General features: G+C 40.9%; 1 protein-coding gene across 1 annotated transcript; it reads left to right on the top strand.

The window, feature by feature from the left end:
- Positions 1 to 356: 356 nt before the first annotated feature.
- LOC143317335 (transmembrane protein 272) lies at positions 357 to 3,365 on the top strand. Its single transcript, XM_076725445.1, has 5 exons — positions 357 to 407; positions 1,724 to 1,809; positions 1,930 to 1,980; positions 2,082 to 2,288; positions 2,468 to 3,365. Exons 2-5 carry the CDS (start codon positions 1,746 to 1,748, stop codon positions 2,674 to 2,676), a joined length of 531 nt encoding a protein of 176 aa, XP_076581560.1. The 5' UTR covers positions 357 to 407; positions 1,724 to 1,745; the 3' UTR covers positions 2,677 to 3,365.
- Positions 3,366 to 13,005: the final 9,640 nt, after the last annotated feature.

The raw sequence follows: 13,005 nt of genomic DNA, 5'->3' as shown, positions 1-13,005 counted from the left end.
TACAAAATAAAATCAACAAATAAATTAGAATTAATATGGATCCAGATACAGCTTTATTGTTCTCTTGTTCAAATTTACAATCTAATGAATTTAACATACATTATTCTGACATGGGCCATTCTGCGTCACGCGTTCTTTGGGCTTGTGGTTTAGTAGTTTTTATTTTCTCATGTGAATACTTTTGCGCCTCTGCTTAACTAAAATGTTGAATACAGGGCTTTTACTTTTCTTCACGTGGTATTACTAACTTTTACCAGCCGTCACGAGCCACTTTTCCAATCAGCTGACCGCGTGAACGCCTCTTTGGGCATGCGCGCTCCCGAGAAGTGGAGGTTTGGCATCCCACAAGGCGCGGCCGTGAGACGCACAGAGCCACAGCAGCACAGACAGGGAAGGTACACCAAAAGGTAAGTGTGAGAGGAGAAAAGAAGACTTTTCAACCATTGAATCCGTCTTTCACACTGACTCTGTGTCAGATCTAAAGCCTGATTGTGGACGGAGTCCATTATCGGACAGCAGAGGTTAACTTAACGCCGGTGCGTTGCAGAGGCGCGGAACTGTGTGCAAGTCTGAAAATGAAAGGCGAGGCCGCTTTCTCACCTTATCTGCATCGGTTTGACAGCATTTGTGTAGCCTGCCAGTGAAGTTTTGCCTAAGTTTCAAACATTGTGACAGAGTTTTGAAGCTTAATCTCGTGAAACTGCTCAAAGTCCATTTTTCTTGACCTGATGTGGGTTTTCATTCATCATAGATTTAAAGTGTCATTTGAACTATTAATATTTAAAATGGGACCAAACCATTCATGCTGGAGCTTCACCCACTGTCTCAGGTTGTTTTCATAAGTTTGCTTCATTTCTGGTGTGTGCACAGGTTGTCTCTTGTCAGTGCTCTTCCTGTCATGTTGGTCCAACAGGCTCTGTGGGGAATGCAGTCAAACCTCTTTGCTGTAATTCCCTTTAAAGCAAAACACTGCAGTGTGTGGGTGTAAACTGGGTCTTGAATCCACACTGTGTGCTATTTATGTCACTACGTCCTCTAATCATATTTCCAGGCTGGGCTGGACTCATAATTAGGAACTGCATTAAAATTAAATTGGATTTAAGTTGGGATGAATCACGGTGAAAGTAACAGTCAAATCACGCTCGTGTGCGGCCACTCGCATGTATGATTTGTTAGTTAATACTCACCGTGTCTTCAACTTCTGTTTTAGACAAATAAAATTCAAATCTAGTCTCGGCTGTGAGTAATTTCCTTCAACATTTGATGGGAAACCACCAATCAAGTTCCATTTGCTCTACCTGTAAATGCTGCTGTATGAGGTCTCATGTGGCTCGGAAGGGAACTGTTGAAATAGGTGTCAGGGGTCTAATGAAAGACACTTTTCCAGTTGCTTTTTGGGAAATGTAGACAATTAAATGCACGTGCTTAAGTGGCATCACATGAGGCAGTTTATCAAATGTTACGTGGCTTCCACTGGAGCTACCAATGACCGTTGAATATTAAGGGCCTTTGGATTGTTTGACACTGTTTTTGAACTTTTACAGACCAATAATTGTTATTCTAGTCATCCAAATGTCCCTCAACAGGATCAAAATGGCAGAATGTGCAGTGAAATCCAGAGTTTGATGTTCATGTAGTCAAAGTTTTTTTTGGACCAGGGTACAACGTTTATTTTTTACCATCAGTCCACCCCTCTGTCTCAGTTCTGTATCTTCCTCCGTAGGTTTGCGTCCTTGTTACCAATAATGTCAAACACTGGGCTTATTCAACGCATCCGCAGCCCCCCTCAACCCCCAACACCGATACTAGGTGAGATCAGCTGACCGCCATCATACACATCCCTGTCATACTTTGATTTTGCTCAGATTTAGTCCAGAAAACATGTTTAAAGTGTCTGTGCCGTCATTTAAATATTCTTTCTTCTTGCAGCATGTTCAAAGTTGGTTCTTTGTGCCATGCCCATCGCTCAGATTTCAATTGGTGAGTGTAATCAGTTTCTGTCGCAGTGAAGCATTGATTTCACAGAAATGTTCAAGTTTCCTGATCATTGTAAAAATACGATCTCCCCGTGTGTCCAACAGGTTCAGTGTATCTGCATGACTGTCCACAGGAGCACCACATCCCCATCTATTTGATAGTGCTGGGAGTCTTTAGCCTGGCGCTGACGCTGCTCTCCTGCCTGCCGTGCGCCCAGGAGCCCAAAGACGGCACCACCAACCCGCTCAGCCGAGTGTGCACGGCCTGGAACTCCTTGACATCTTTCTTCCTCTTCTGCTGGTTCATTGCTGGTGAGTTTAAACAGCGGCTGACGACTGAGCCCACAAAGGGGAAGCGAGATCGTGCAAATGTGTCTGTGAAATTTCCTGAATTTTTTGATATTAAAATAACCATCACAATGTCAGTTTTTAACAATATTTTGCAGCCCTGATGTGAATCTGATCCTTTCTTGGGTTTCTCTTTTGACCAGGTAATGTGTGGATCTACTCCATTTACCAGCCCAACTACAACAAGAACACGACAAGCGTGGAGCCGTACTGCGACAAGACACTGTACCTGTTCGCCTTCTGGACCACCACGTTGGTCTACATCCTGCTCGGCCTCTTCCTGCTCGGCGGCTGCACCGTCCTCGTCTGCTTCTACCTGTGCGGCCGAGCCGACCCCGACGACAACGTCTGAGGACGAACAAACGAACGAGGAGTCAGGTGCATCTCCTGGGGCTGCTCTCGATGCTGCTCGTATGTCTGTTACACGGGTACCGACCCTCGAGCAGAAGACGCACGCTTGACTCTGAGATGTCGTAGATTTTACTGATTATGAATAATATCTTACTGTTTTTCAGCGCTGAGCTCTTTCTACCTCTGCAGAAGCTGCCTTGCATTCTGTTTCTAGAAATTTCTCTCACTGACTTTCCAAAAGACACATGAGATGTATTGTTTACACGTTGAGCCAGGAATTGGGCTGAATTTGTACAGGATAAAGTGATAAAGATGTGTGTTCTTTGTGAATTAATGTTCCTTGTAGTTACTTTTTTTGTACTTTAATGTACATGTGTGTTGATGATTAGTGCGCTCAATGAAACATGTTCACATTAGACTCTTGTAACCAGTCGTACTCCACATGTTCACCTTCATGCACTTTACTAGACAATGAGTTCTTATTCGTCTTTAAGCCTGTATGAAACATATCATGACACAGTTTCACTTGATGGTTTCATTATATAACATTCACAACACTACACTTAATTTACAGATCACACTGTATCAGATCAGTGTCATTACTATCACACAGTATATATTAAGGTATATAAAGACATGTTACATTTGTACATCTGAAAAATTAAAAGAGAAAACGTGCTGAAATGTTGTATGGGGGATCTCTTTATTTGAAGCTCTGCACATTAAATAAATGCTACGGTGTAGAGTTACATCTAAGTCAATTTAAGGCATAAAAGGATTTTTTTCCATGAAAAAAAAAAATTGAAATACATAATTTTGATGTGCAGAGATGAAATTTTAGGGGTTAAATCAGTGCCGGGTGAGGATTTTCATGGGGAAACCTTGAGTTAGACCTCCCCCCTCTCAAATACACACTCACAATATGCATGCGAAATCGTCCAAGTCAACGTCTCGTGTGCAGTTGGGGAGCAGAGGTCTGCTGTGGGGCGTCTACGTTCACTGCCTCGCAGACCTCCGACAGCATTGTCTGGTTACGCTGGCAGCTACGTCAAGCCGTCCTCCCAGGTGGAAGCTGATGGACAAACAAAGGCGCTGTAGCTGCATTCACGAATTTTGCATTCACAGCTTTAATGTGTATTTAACTAAAACTAAGCAAATGTTGTGTCAGCGCAGCGACAGAAAGAGCAAATAGTGTTTCTGTTATTCAAAGGATTGTCTGTAGTGATCTGCAGGTCAGATATGGAAGTATAGTGTGTGTGTGTGTGTGTGTGTGTGTGACTTCAGCAGTACATTAAAAAACAAACTGCAGCCAAAGTGTTCTGTGTGTTATTATATTTGATATATTACTAGTTTACTGTTGAATGCATTGCACTATTTCTATTAGGTTAAATCTTATCTCACATTTTAAGTCTATTTAATTCTCCACCTTATTTAAGTGTTTACTCACAAACTACTTTAATCTGCTCACCTTGCTTTTACCTGTAGTTATCTTTTCCCCAAAACCACACACACACACACACATCCACAAATCTAGTCTCTTACTGCACACACACACCGGCTCGCCTCGCCTCTTTCTGTTTCCCTGTGTGTGTGTGTGTGTGTGTGTGTGTGTGTGTGTGTGTGTGTTTATACTCTGTGGACTTTCCTCCTCACCAGTGTGCAGGGACAGTTTTAGTCATTTGGAGGCTCCACGCAGAGACCAGTTCGAGGCTGTAGTCTATTTTGTTGAACACAGAGCTAAAGGACACCCAATTCAGAGGATTCAAACTGAAGGACCTCCGCTGACCTTCAGTCGCGATAAGTCGGGCAGCTCGAGCAGCCGGTGATTGACGAGTGTACCATCTGCTTATTATCCCACGGCTCCTGTGCAGATATTGCCTGTTTCACCCGACTGTTCGTGTGTGCAGTGGTATAGTCTAGTTTATGTTAGTGGGTATACTGTGATCCAATAGCTAAACACTGATTTCTGTCCATGAAGTAACTCTGAAATCATGACTTTGTTTCTCTCTTTAAGTAAAAACTGCTGCTAAAAACCAGGGACTCTGCCTATTCTGTACTTTCTATTTGTTAAAAGGTGGATGCTTATCAACTTCTGAGATAAATTTTAGCTAATTCAGCACCTTTTAGGGACTTTAGCAGGATCCTGAATTTCACTTGCCAGAAGAACATTCAATAAGGTCTGCTCATCACAACATACGCAGACCTAGTCCTTATTGTTATTTTTCTTTCCTATTTGTTAAAATTAAGTCAATCAGAGATGACTTAGAGGGGTCTTTTACATTTGGCCTGGTGGGGTCAGTGAATGAAACCTTAACCTTTCCTCTTCTTGAAATCTGAAGGACTAAGTATAAGGTGTGGTGTGGACTCTGACTTTAAAACCAGTGATGTACACACCTGTGAAAGAGACTTAGGCTTCATACGACTGACTTGGCTGATACAGATGGACGTTGTAAACATTACAGGCCACTGGGTGGAGCTACGGAGCGAGATGGGGAATGTCAGTGGCAGTGAGGAAGAGTTCTGCTCAATGTCCAGGTGTGTCTGACTGGCCATACTTGTTTGACGGTGGAGACAGCATGGAGAGTGTTTGCAGCTTGGGCACAGGAGCCTCGTGGACGGGGCTGAATTCCATCTCTGTTAAAAAACAATGCACGCTCCAGAAAAGATGAAAGCTGCCACTTAAACCTGTGAGGAGCGTACTGACTGCAGCCATGTGTGAGACTGAGCAGCCCGGTAAAACGCCTCGACATAAAGAAGGGATCGGATAATAAAAACAATAACCGTCAAAGTCGGAATGAGCAGATATTTACAGAAATCAGTGAAGCTGATGAGGTAAAACAGGAATCAGCAGAAAGAATCAGCAAATCATCACATTTTGTTCCACTGACTGTCAGTTTTACGCTGCCTCCCAACTTCTCTGGAATCGTGGTTGTAAGTCAAAATGCTGTGTGTCCACAGTGAAGACCACACCAATGTAAACTACACAAAGTTCAGATAAAAGACAGAGGCTCATTTAAGCTTTATCTTTTCTCATTTGGCAGCATTTGTTTATCACCAGCCTGTTTTATTTGTGCTGCTGCTGCCATTACTTGTGTTTGAAGTGTGGTTGGAGCGTTACATGTTCTTCTATTCGACCTGCAGCTTCGATTTGCTGTCAGGCTCCTGTGCCTAAATCGCTTTCTAAAATACTAAAATTGTGTGAAAACATAAGTTTGTGTGGAATCTGACATCTGAAGGTGAAGCCACTTGTGACACAAGTAAACGACCTCAGTGTGGACATGAGCGTTAGCAGTTAAACCCCCCCAAAGATCTTTGCTTCTCAGATTGTTCACTTCAGACACATGAGGATGATTACTGATTGTTACTCAAGTGCATTTGTTTGATAACTTAAATCACTTTGCAGATTCAGATTAGTGATACAAAATATCAGGCTCACCATCAACAGCTGCAACATTAAAGAAATGTACATATTAATGCATCAGTAGTACAAAACACTATATTTTGTTGTCTATGTCTTAACATGTGCAATTCTATTTCAAGGCAATATTTTTTTATATATCAAGGCAATATTTTAATACTCTTTTGGATATAATGTACATATATATAGTCAATTTTGTATCCCTTTTTATTTTCTAGTCGCTCTTTTCCTGTCTCCTTTTTCTTCTAGCTATTATTACTAACAAAATCATTTCCCTGTCATGGGATCAATACAATACAATAATATAACACACATTATTCTGAAATGGGCCATTCTGCAAAATGAACCTTTAGTTTTGATAATTGGACATTGTTATTCTTTACTTTAGTAAAATGTTGAATCTGTGACTTGGAACTTGGAACAGAGTATTTCTACACTTTGCTATCGCTACTTTGACTGAAATAAAAGATTTGAGTACTTTTGGCACCAGTTCCCTTTCCAATCAGCTGGCGTGTGAACGCCTCTCTGGGCGTGCGTGCTCTAGAGAGGAGGAGGTTTGGCGTGCAATAAGGTGCGGCGGTCAGCAGCTCAGAGTCACAGCAGCACACAGAGGGAAGGTAAACGCACTCACAGGTAAGTGTGGGAGACTTTTCCCATGTTACATTCCTGCGTTAATACTGTCCAGAGACTTTGTGTGGTTATATTTAGAGATGAAACTCATTATCATACAGTGTGTTGCCGGTGACCTTCAGCAAACTGTAAAATAAAAAGCTGTGCTGTTTAACGTTATCAGCTCTGATTTGACAGCTTTTATTTAGCTTGTGGGCAAAGTTTTGTTCTGATGTGATTCTGATAACTGAATTTGGAAATGCTGATGCATATTATTATTATTAGTAGTATTAGTATTAGTAGTAGTAGTAGTAGTAGTAGTAGATTTTGATGGTCATGTTGCCAAAGTGATGCTCCAGTTTGTCCTTGAACTCCAGTTTCGCTTTAAGAAGCTCGTTTTTGATGTCGCAGTTTGTCGTCCTGAGACCAGCCCAGTCTTTGATCCTGAAAGCTGCAGGCTTCTCTTTCAGATAATTTTAGTTGCGTCTGTCTCAGTTTTTCCTTTGCAGGTTGGAATCCTTTTACTTTACGACAATGTCAGTCTGGATTGTTCGACGCGTCCGCAGCCTTCCTCAACCCCCATTACCGGCACTTGGTGAGATCAGCTGTCACACTCTGATTTTGCTCAGAAAAGTCTCTGTGCTGTCATCTGAATGTATTCTTTCTTCTTGCAGTCATTTCAAAGGTGGTTCTTTGTGTGCTGCCCATTGCTGAAATTGCAATTGGTGAGTGAGTGATGCACGTTTTTCCATTTTCACAAATTATTTCCTCAATCTTGTGAAAATACGGCACGACTGATCTCCTGTCGTCACACCCTGTGCGTCCAACAGGTGCGGTGTATCTGCATGACTGTCCGCGGCAGCGCCACATCCCCATCTATCTGATAGTGCTGGGAGTCTTTAGCCTGGTGCTGGTGCTGCTCTCCTGCCTTCCCTGCACCCAAGAGGCCGAGGACGCCCCCCTTAGCCGGCACAGTCGAGCCCTCATGTTCTGGAACTCGATGCTATCTGCCTTTCTCTTCTGCTGGTTTATTGCTGGTGAGTTCAAACAGCAGCAGACTGACGAATGAGCCCACAAAATGGAAGCGTGACCAAAGATAGTGCAAGTAACATTTAACCTGTTTGATATTACACCACAGCCAAGGGAAATACTTTTATTGTTTGTGGTTGGCAGAAGGTTTTGTGTATTGGGCCATCTCAAACAGACATCTGGCCAACAGTCAAACTGCGATTAAATATTAACATCTCTCATTATAACGCAACACTGTTCAACAGCACCACACCTCCAGTGTAATCATGCAGTTGAATCAACACCTCTCTAAATCAGTTTGAATAAAAACTGATCATAGCAAGCTCCATGAAGGCAGCATGTATTGTGGGACTGTTGCATTAGACTGTATTAGTTTCAGCTAGGTGCACCTAATAAACCAACCAAACTTAGATTTCAGGCCATGTGATGTTAAGTTTCTCTGGAGTCGCTAATCTAACTGAGAACAACAGACTGATTTTGACACAATCTTTGTTCTGTCTTGACTGTGGAGGTGAATCTGGTCTGTTCTTGGTTTTTTCGTCTGTCTAGGTAATGTGTGGACTTACTCGATTTACCAGCCCAACTACGACAAGGCCACAACAGATGTGGATCCCTACTGCAATAGGACACTGTACCTCTTTTCCTTCTGGACCATGACTGTGGTCTACATCCTCATGGCTATATCCCTGTTGTGCACCATCATTTATTTAATCTACTCCTGTGCTACTGGCCAAATTAATGCTGTTGACAATGTCTAGAGATGAAGGACTGAGGATGCAGGGTGCATCTGACGAGGTTGCCCACGATTGGTTCACTGCTGATGCTGTTCGTTTTTCTGCTACACATGTACCAAAGGCCAAGTTGCACTTTTCTGTTGTACCCTAACCAATATGAAATATAATAGCAGCATTAATAAACTTGATTTATATACAATTCTTTAACAATGTTAAAGTGTTTCATTAGAAAATTGAAACAATAATAACGGAATCAAATAAAGCTCACACAGAGATTTAAAAGCAGTGATAGATTTAAAAAGCCTAATCTAAGCAGATTTTGGGGGTCCAGACTACAATTCCCTTGATTCTAGTAGCAACATTTAGTACCAACTGAAGGCAATGTCCATATATATGTATATAATACCTGAAGAAGGCATTAGAGAAATCTAGAAGAAAAGGAAAAACATGAAGGCATGGAGCTAATTTTTTAAATGAAGTTGAAAGAAACAACCCTCTGAAATTGATCATCAAAACATCGACTAGAATAGTTGCATCGCCCAACTTTCTGGCAGTCTAGCAAGATTTGGATGTGGCAAACAAGGTCATCTCCATTTTGTCATCAATGACTTTGAGGAAGTAATCAGAGGTCCAGTAATTGATATCAGAAAGGCAGGCCATAAATTGGGCGAGGCTGGTATGATAAGTGGATTCCAATGGGACATATAAGTGGGTGTCGTCAGCGTAACAGCGGCACTGTACGTCAGCAGGGCATCGTCCTCTTTCTCTTTCTCTTAAATCCACTTTGAAAAAGTTTCATATTGGCAGCGGCTGTCTGTCTCTGGTGCGCAGTAGAATAGTCCATGTTTACATGTAGAAAGGTTCATTTCAAATGTATGTTATTGGAAAACAGTCTTTAAAGCCAACCAGCGAGTGAGTGGCGTGTCTTTTATATAGTTTTTTTTTCTTTACATGAAAGCACTGGTGTAGATAATAAAATTAATGATGTCATTTAAATTGTCATATCAGTTTCTTTATGTTGTTGAAAACATTTTATTATTATTAAAGAATTAACATACATCTCACAATCTCAGTCAATTTATTTAATTTTCTGGATGGTTTAAATTACAGAGTATTTGTGTTGTGTGTTGCTGCATCAAATTCAGAATAAGCAGATATTTACAGAAATTAATGAAGCCGGTGAGGTTAAACATTAAATATATTGTCTTTGTACTGTTTCCAATTGAGAATGTGTCAAACAGGGTCAGTAAATTATGACATTATGTTTTATTTACCGTGTGTTTTACATCGTGTTTTTTCGGATCGTGGTTGGAAGTCAAAATGCTGTGTAGCCACTGCTGCATGTGTCCACAGCGAATGCCCCACCAATGTAAACTATACGAAGTTCAGATAAAAGACAAAGGCTCATTTAAGCTTCATCTGTTCTCATTTGGCAGCATTTTTTTTTTTATCACCAGCCTGTTTTATTTGTGCTGCTGTTGAAAGTGAAGGCTCTTAAACAGCCATTACCTGTGTTTGAAGTTTGTTTGAAGCGTTGCGTGTTTTTATGTGTGCATCTATTCGACCTGCAGCTCAGGTTTGGTGTTACACTCTCTTCGTTTCCTCACCTGTGGCTTCTTTGATTGTAATTAGCGTCTGTGTTTAAATAGTCAATGAGTTTCTCAGCTCTGCAAAAAAGAGATCGCTGTTTCAAGATGCACAATAAGGCGGTACTTGAACAAAAATGAGCTGTGTGGTCGAGATACCAGAAAAAAGCTATTCGTGCACCAGAGCCACAAAACCTCAAAACCTGATGAGCCCAAAATTGAATCATAAATGCTTTGTTTGGAGAGGAGTGAACAAGGCCGATATTGAAAAGTACAGCATCCCTAATATGAAGCATGGAGGGGGATTCCTGATGCATTTGGAGGGTGTGAGCTACAGCAGTACGAGAAATTCAGTCAGATGGAAAGATGAATGCATCATGTAATAACTGGAGAACAAGTTGCCTTCATTTGACTCAAAGCTGCACATGGGGAGTACTTTCCAACATGACAATGATCCAAAACACAAGCACAAGTTGACCCTTCAGTGGCTAAAAACTCATTTCCATGTCACTCCATGACCTTCAGTAAAGTGAAGGTCATCACACTGACCTTAATATCACTGATCCACTTTGGGGAGTTCTGAAAGGTGCAGTTCACCTGTGATTGCTTGTAATTTAATTTGAATCCCTTTAAAAAAATCAAAGAAATGTGTTTTGATGGATCAGTATAATGAAGAAAGGCACACCGTCATCAGCTGCAACATTAAATAATGCACATATTAATGTATTATTGATTATAAAACTATAATCTACATTATTATTATCACCGGCACCGTGGTAGTGCTTTTACTGAAATCAAATATTTGAATACTTTTAGAACCAGCCACCTTTCCAATCAACTGAACGCATGTACATCTCTCTGGGCATGAGCACTCTGAAGAGGTGGAGGTTTGGCATCCAACAAAGCGCAGCGATCAGCAGCTCAGAGCCACATCAGCACACAGAGGGAAGGTAAACACACTCACAGGTAAGTGTGGAAGGACTTTAACAGATTTTGTGTGCTTATATTCGTCGATGAAACTCATTATCAGACACCAGAGGTTAATTTTATGACTGTGTGTTACTGGGCAGGGAGCCTTTAGCAAACCATAGAATAAAGTTTAACATTATCTGCTCTGGTTTGACAGCAGTTGTGCAGCATGTGAGTAAGGTTTTGTTCCAGCTTAATACATGTGAGTGTTGCATTGTTCCGTATTGTAGCAACAGCCCTCATTTCCCATCATGCTTGGTGCTGGACGAAGTAGTTTGTTACTTTTTGTCATTTTTGTGCTGGTTTGTAATTTTAACCATTTGTGAGGTGTCTGTTACATTTCTTGACCCCCGCTGTATTTTGACATATTATGAGCATGCTGCTGAGAGGTGATGTGGTAGATGTAAAACATAGAATGGAAATCTGAGTTGCTGTACATAATATGGGATTGCTGCATCTTTGCATGTCACTGTGCAAAGTGCTTAGTCCATTTGTCTTAACCTGTTGCAGGTTTTCATTCATTCATGACTTTTAAGTGCTTTGTGTAATTTGAACTCGTATTTTGAATCATTCAAAATGGAACTAAACCAATTCACGTTTCAGCTTCATGTGTTAATTAAAATTAAACTGATTGTTTTCAGGACTGATTACTCTGCTGATTATTAAGAGATTAATCGTTTTGTGTATAAAATGCCAGAAAACAGTTAAAAAGGCGATTTTCCCACATTTATGACATATTTGCTTGAAAAATGACTCAAATAATTAATGAATTGTTGAAATAGTTGCTGATAAATTCTGTTCGCACTTCTTCCTCTTGTCTTCTGGCTGACTTTTTGAAAATGTAGATAATTTTAGTTGCTTCTGTCTCAGTTATTCCTTTGTAGGTTAGAGTCGTCGTTACTGACAATGTCAACCGTATGGCTTCTTCGACGTTCTCGCAACCTTCCTCAACCCTCATTACCGATACTAGGTGAGATCAGCTGACAATTGGTATCAGACATGTCCCTGTCACACTTTGATTTTGCTCAGAAAAGAAGCTGTAAGTCATCTGAATATATTCTTCCTTCTTGCAGTACTTTCAAAGGTGGTTCTTTGTGTGCTGCCCATTGCTGATATTGCAATTGGTGAGTGAGAGATGCACATATTCAGACATTTTTTGTGGACAAATTATTTCCTCAATCTTGTGAAAATACAGCACGACTCATCTCCTGTCCAACAGGTTCAGTGTATCTGCATGATTGTCCGCAACAGAACAACATCCCCATCTATCTGATCGTGCTGGGAGTCTTTAGCCTGGTGCTGGTGCTGTCCTCCTGCCTGCCGTGTGCCAATGAGACCGGAGATGGCACCTCCAACCCGCTCAGTCAAATCTGCATAGTCTGGAACTCACTGATAACTTTCTTTCTCATCTGCTGGTTCATTGCTGGTGAGTTTAAATAGCAGCAGATGAGCCCACAAAAGGGAAGCGTGACCAAAGATAGTGCAAGTGACATTTGGCCTACAATTAAATATTAACACCTCTCATTATAACGCAATACTGTTCAACAGCACCTCAGCTCCAACGTAATCATGCAAATGAAGTCTGAAATCTTTGTTTCAGCCATCATTGGTATAAAGCCAGAATCTGTGACTGTGGATGTGAATCTTTTTCTGGGTTTCTTTTGAATGAGGACGCAGGAAATATCTCATTACAACTACTACTGATAATAATAACAAGAAACTTTATTTGTGTTGCACTTTTCTTAACAGTGTTACAAAGTTCTTCACAATTGGTTAAAAGAATAATTATAAAACAGCATAAAATTGACACAGAGATAAAAGCCTTTCTCGCAGCAACACTTTGGAGAGCCCTGTTTAAATCCTCAAAGGATAAGAAGAATATTTTTTTTGAAAATTAACTAAAGTTGAAAGAATCAATCATCAAAAAACAGGCTAGAGTCAAATTTCTAGCAGTCTAGCAAGAATTGGGTTGTTGTAACACGATC

Source organism: Chaetodon auriga, chromosome 24, assembly GCF_051107435.1.
Source record: "Chaetodon auriga isolate fChaAug3 chromosome 24, fChaAug3.hap1, whole genome shotgun sequence".
Classification (NCBI taxonomy): Eukaryota; Metazoa; Chordata; class Actinopteri; order Chaetodontiformes; family Chaetodontidae; genus Chaetodon; species Chaetodon auriga.
Note: the sequence above shows the minus strand (reverse complement) of the source record. Positions and strands in the feature narration are given on the sequence as shown.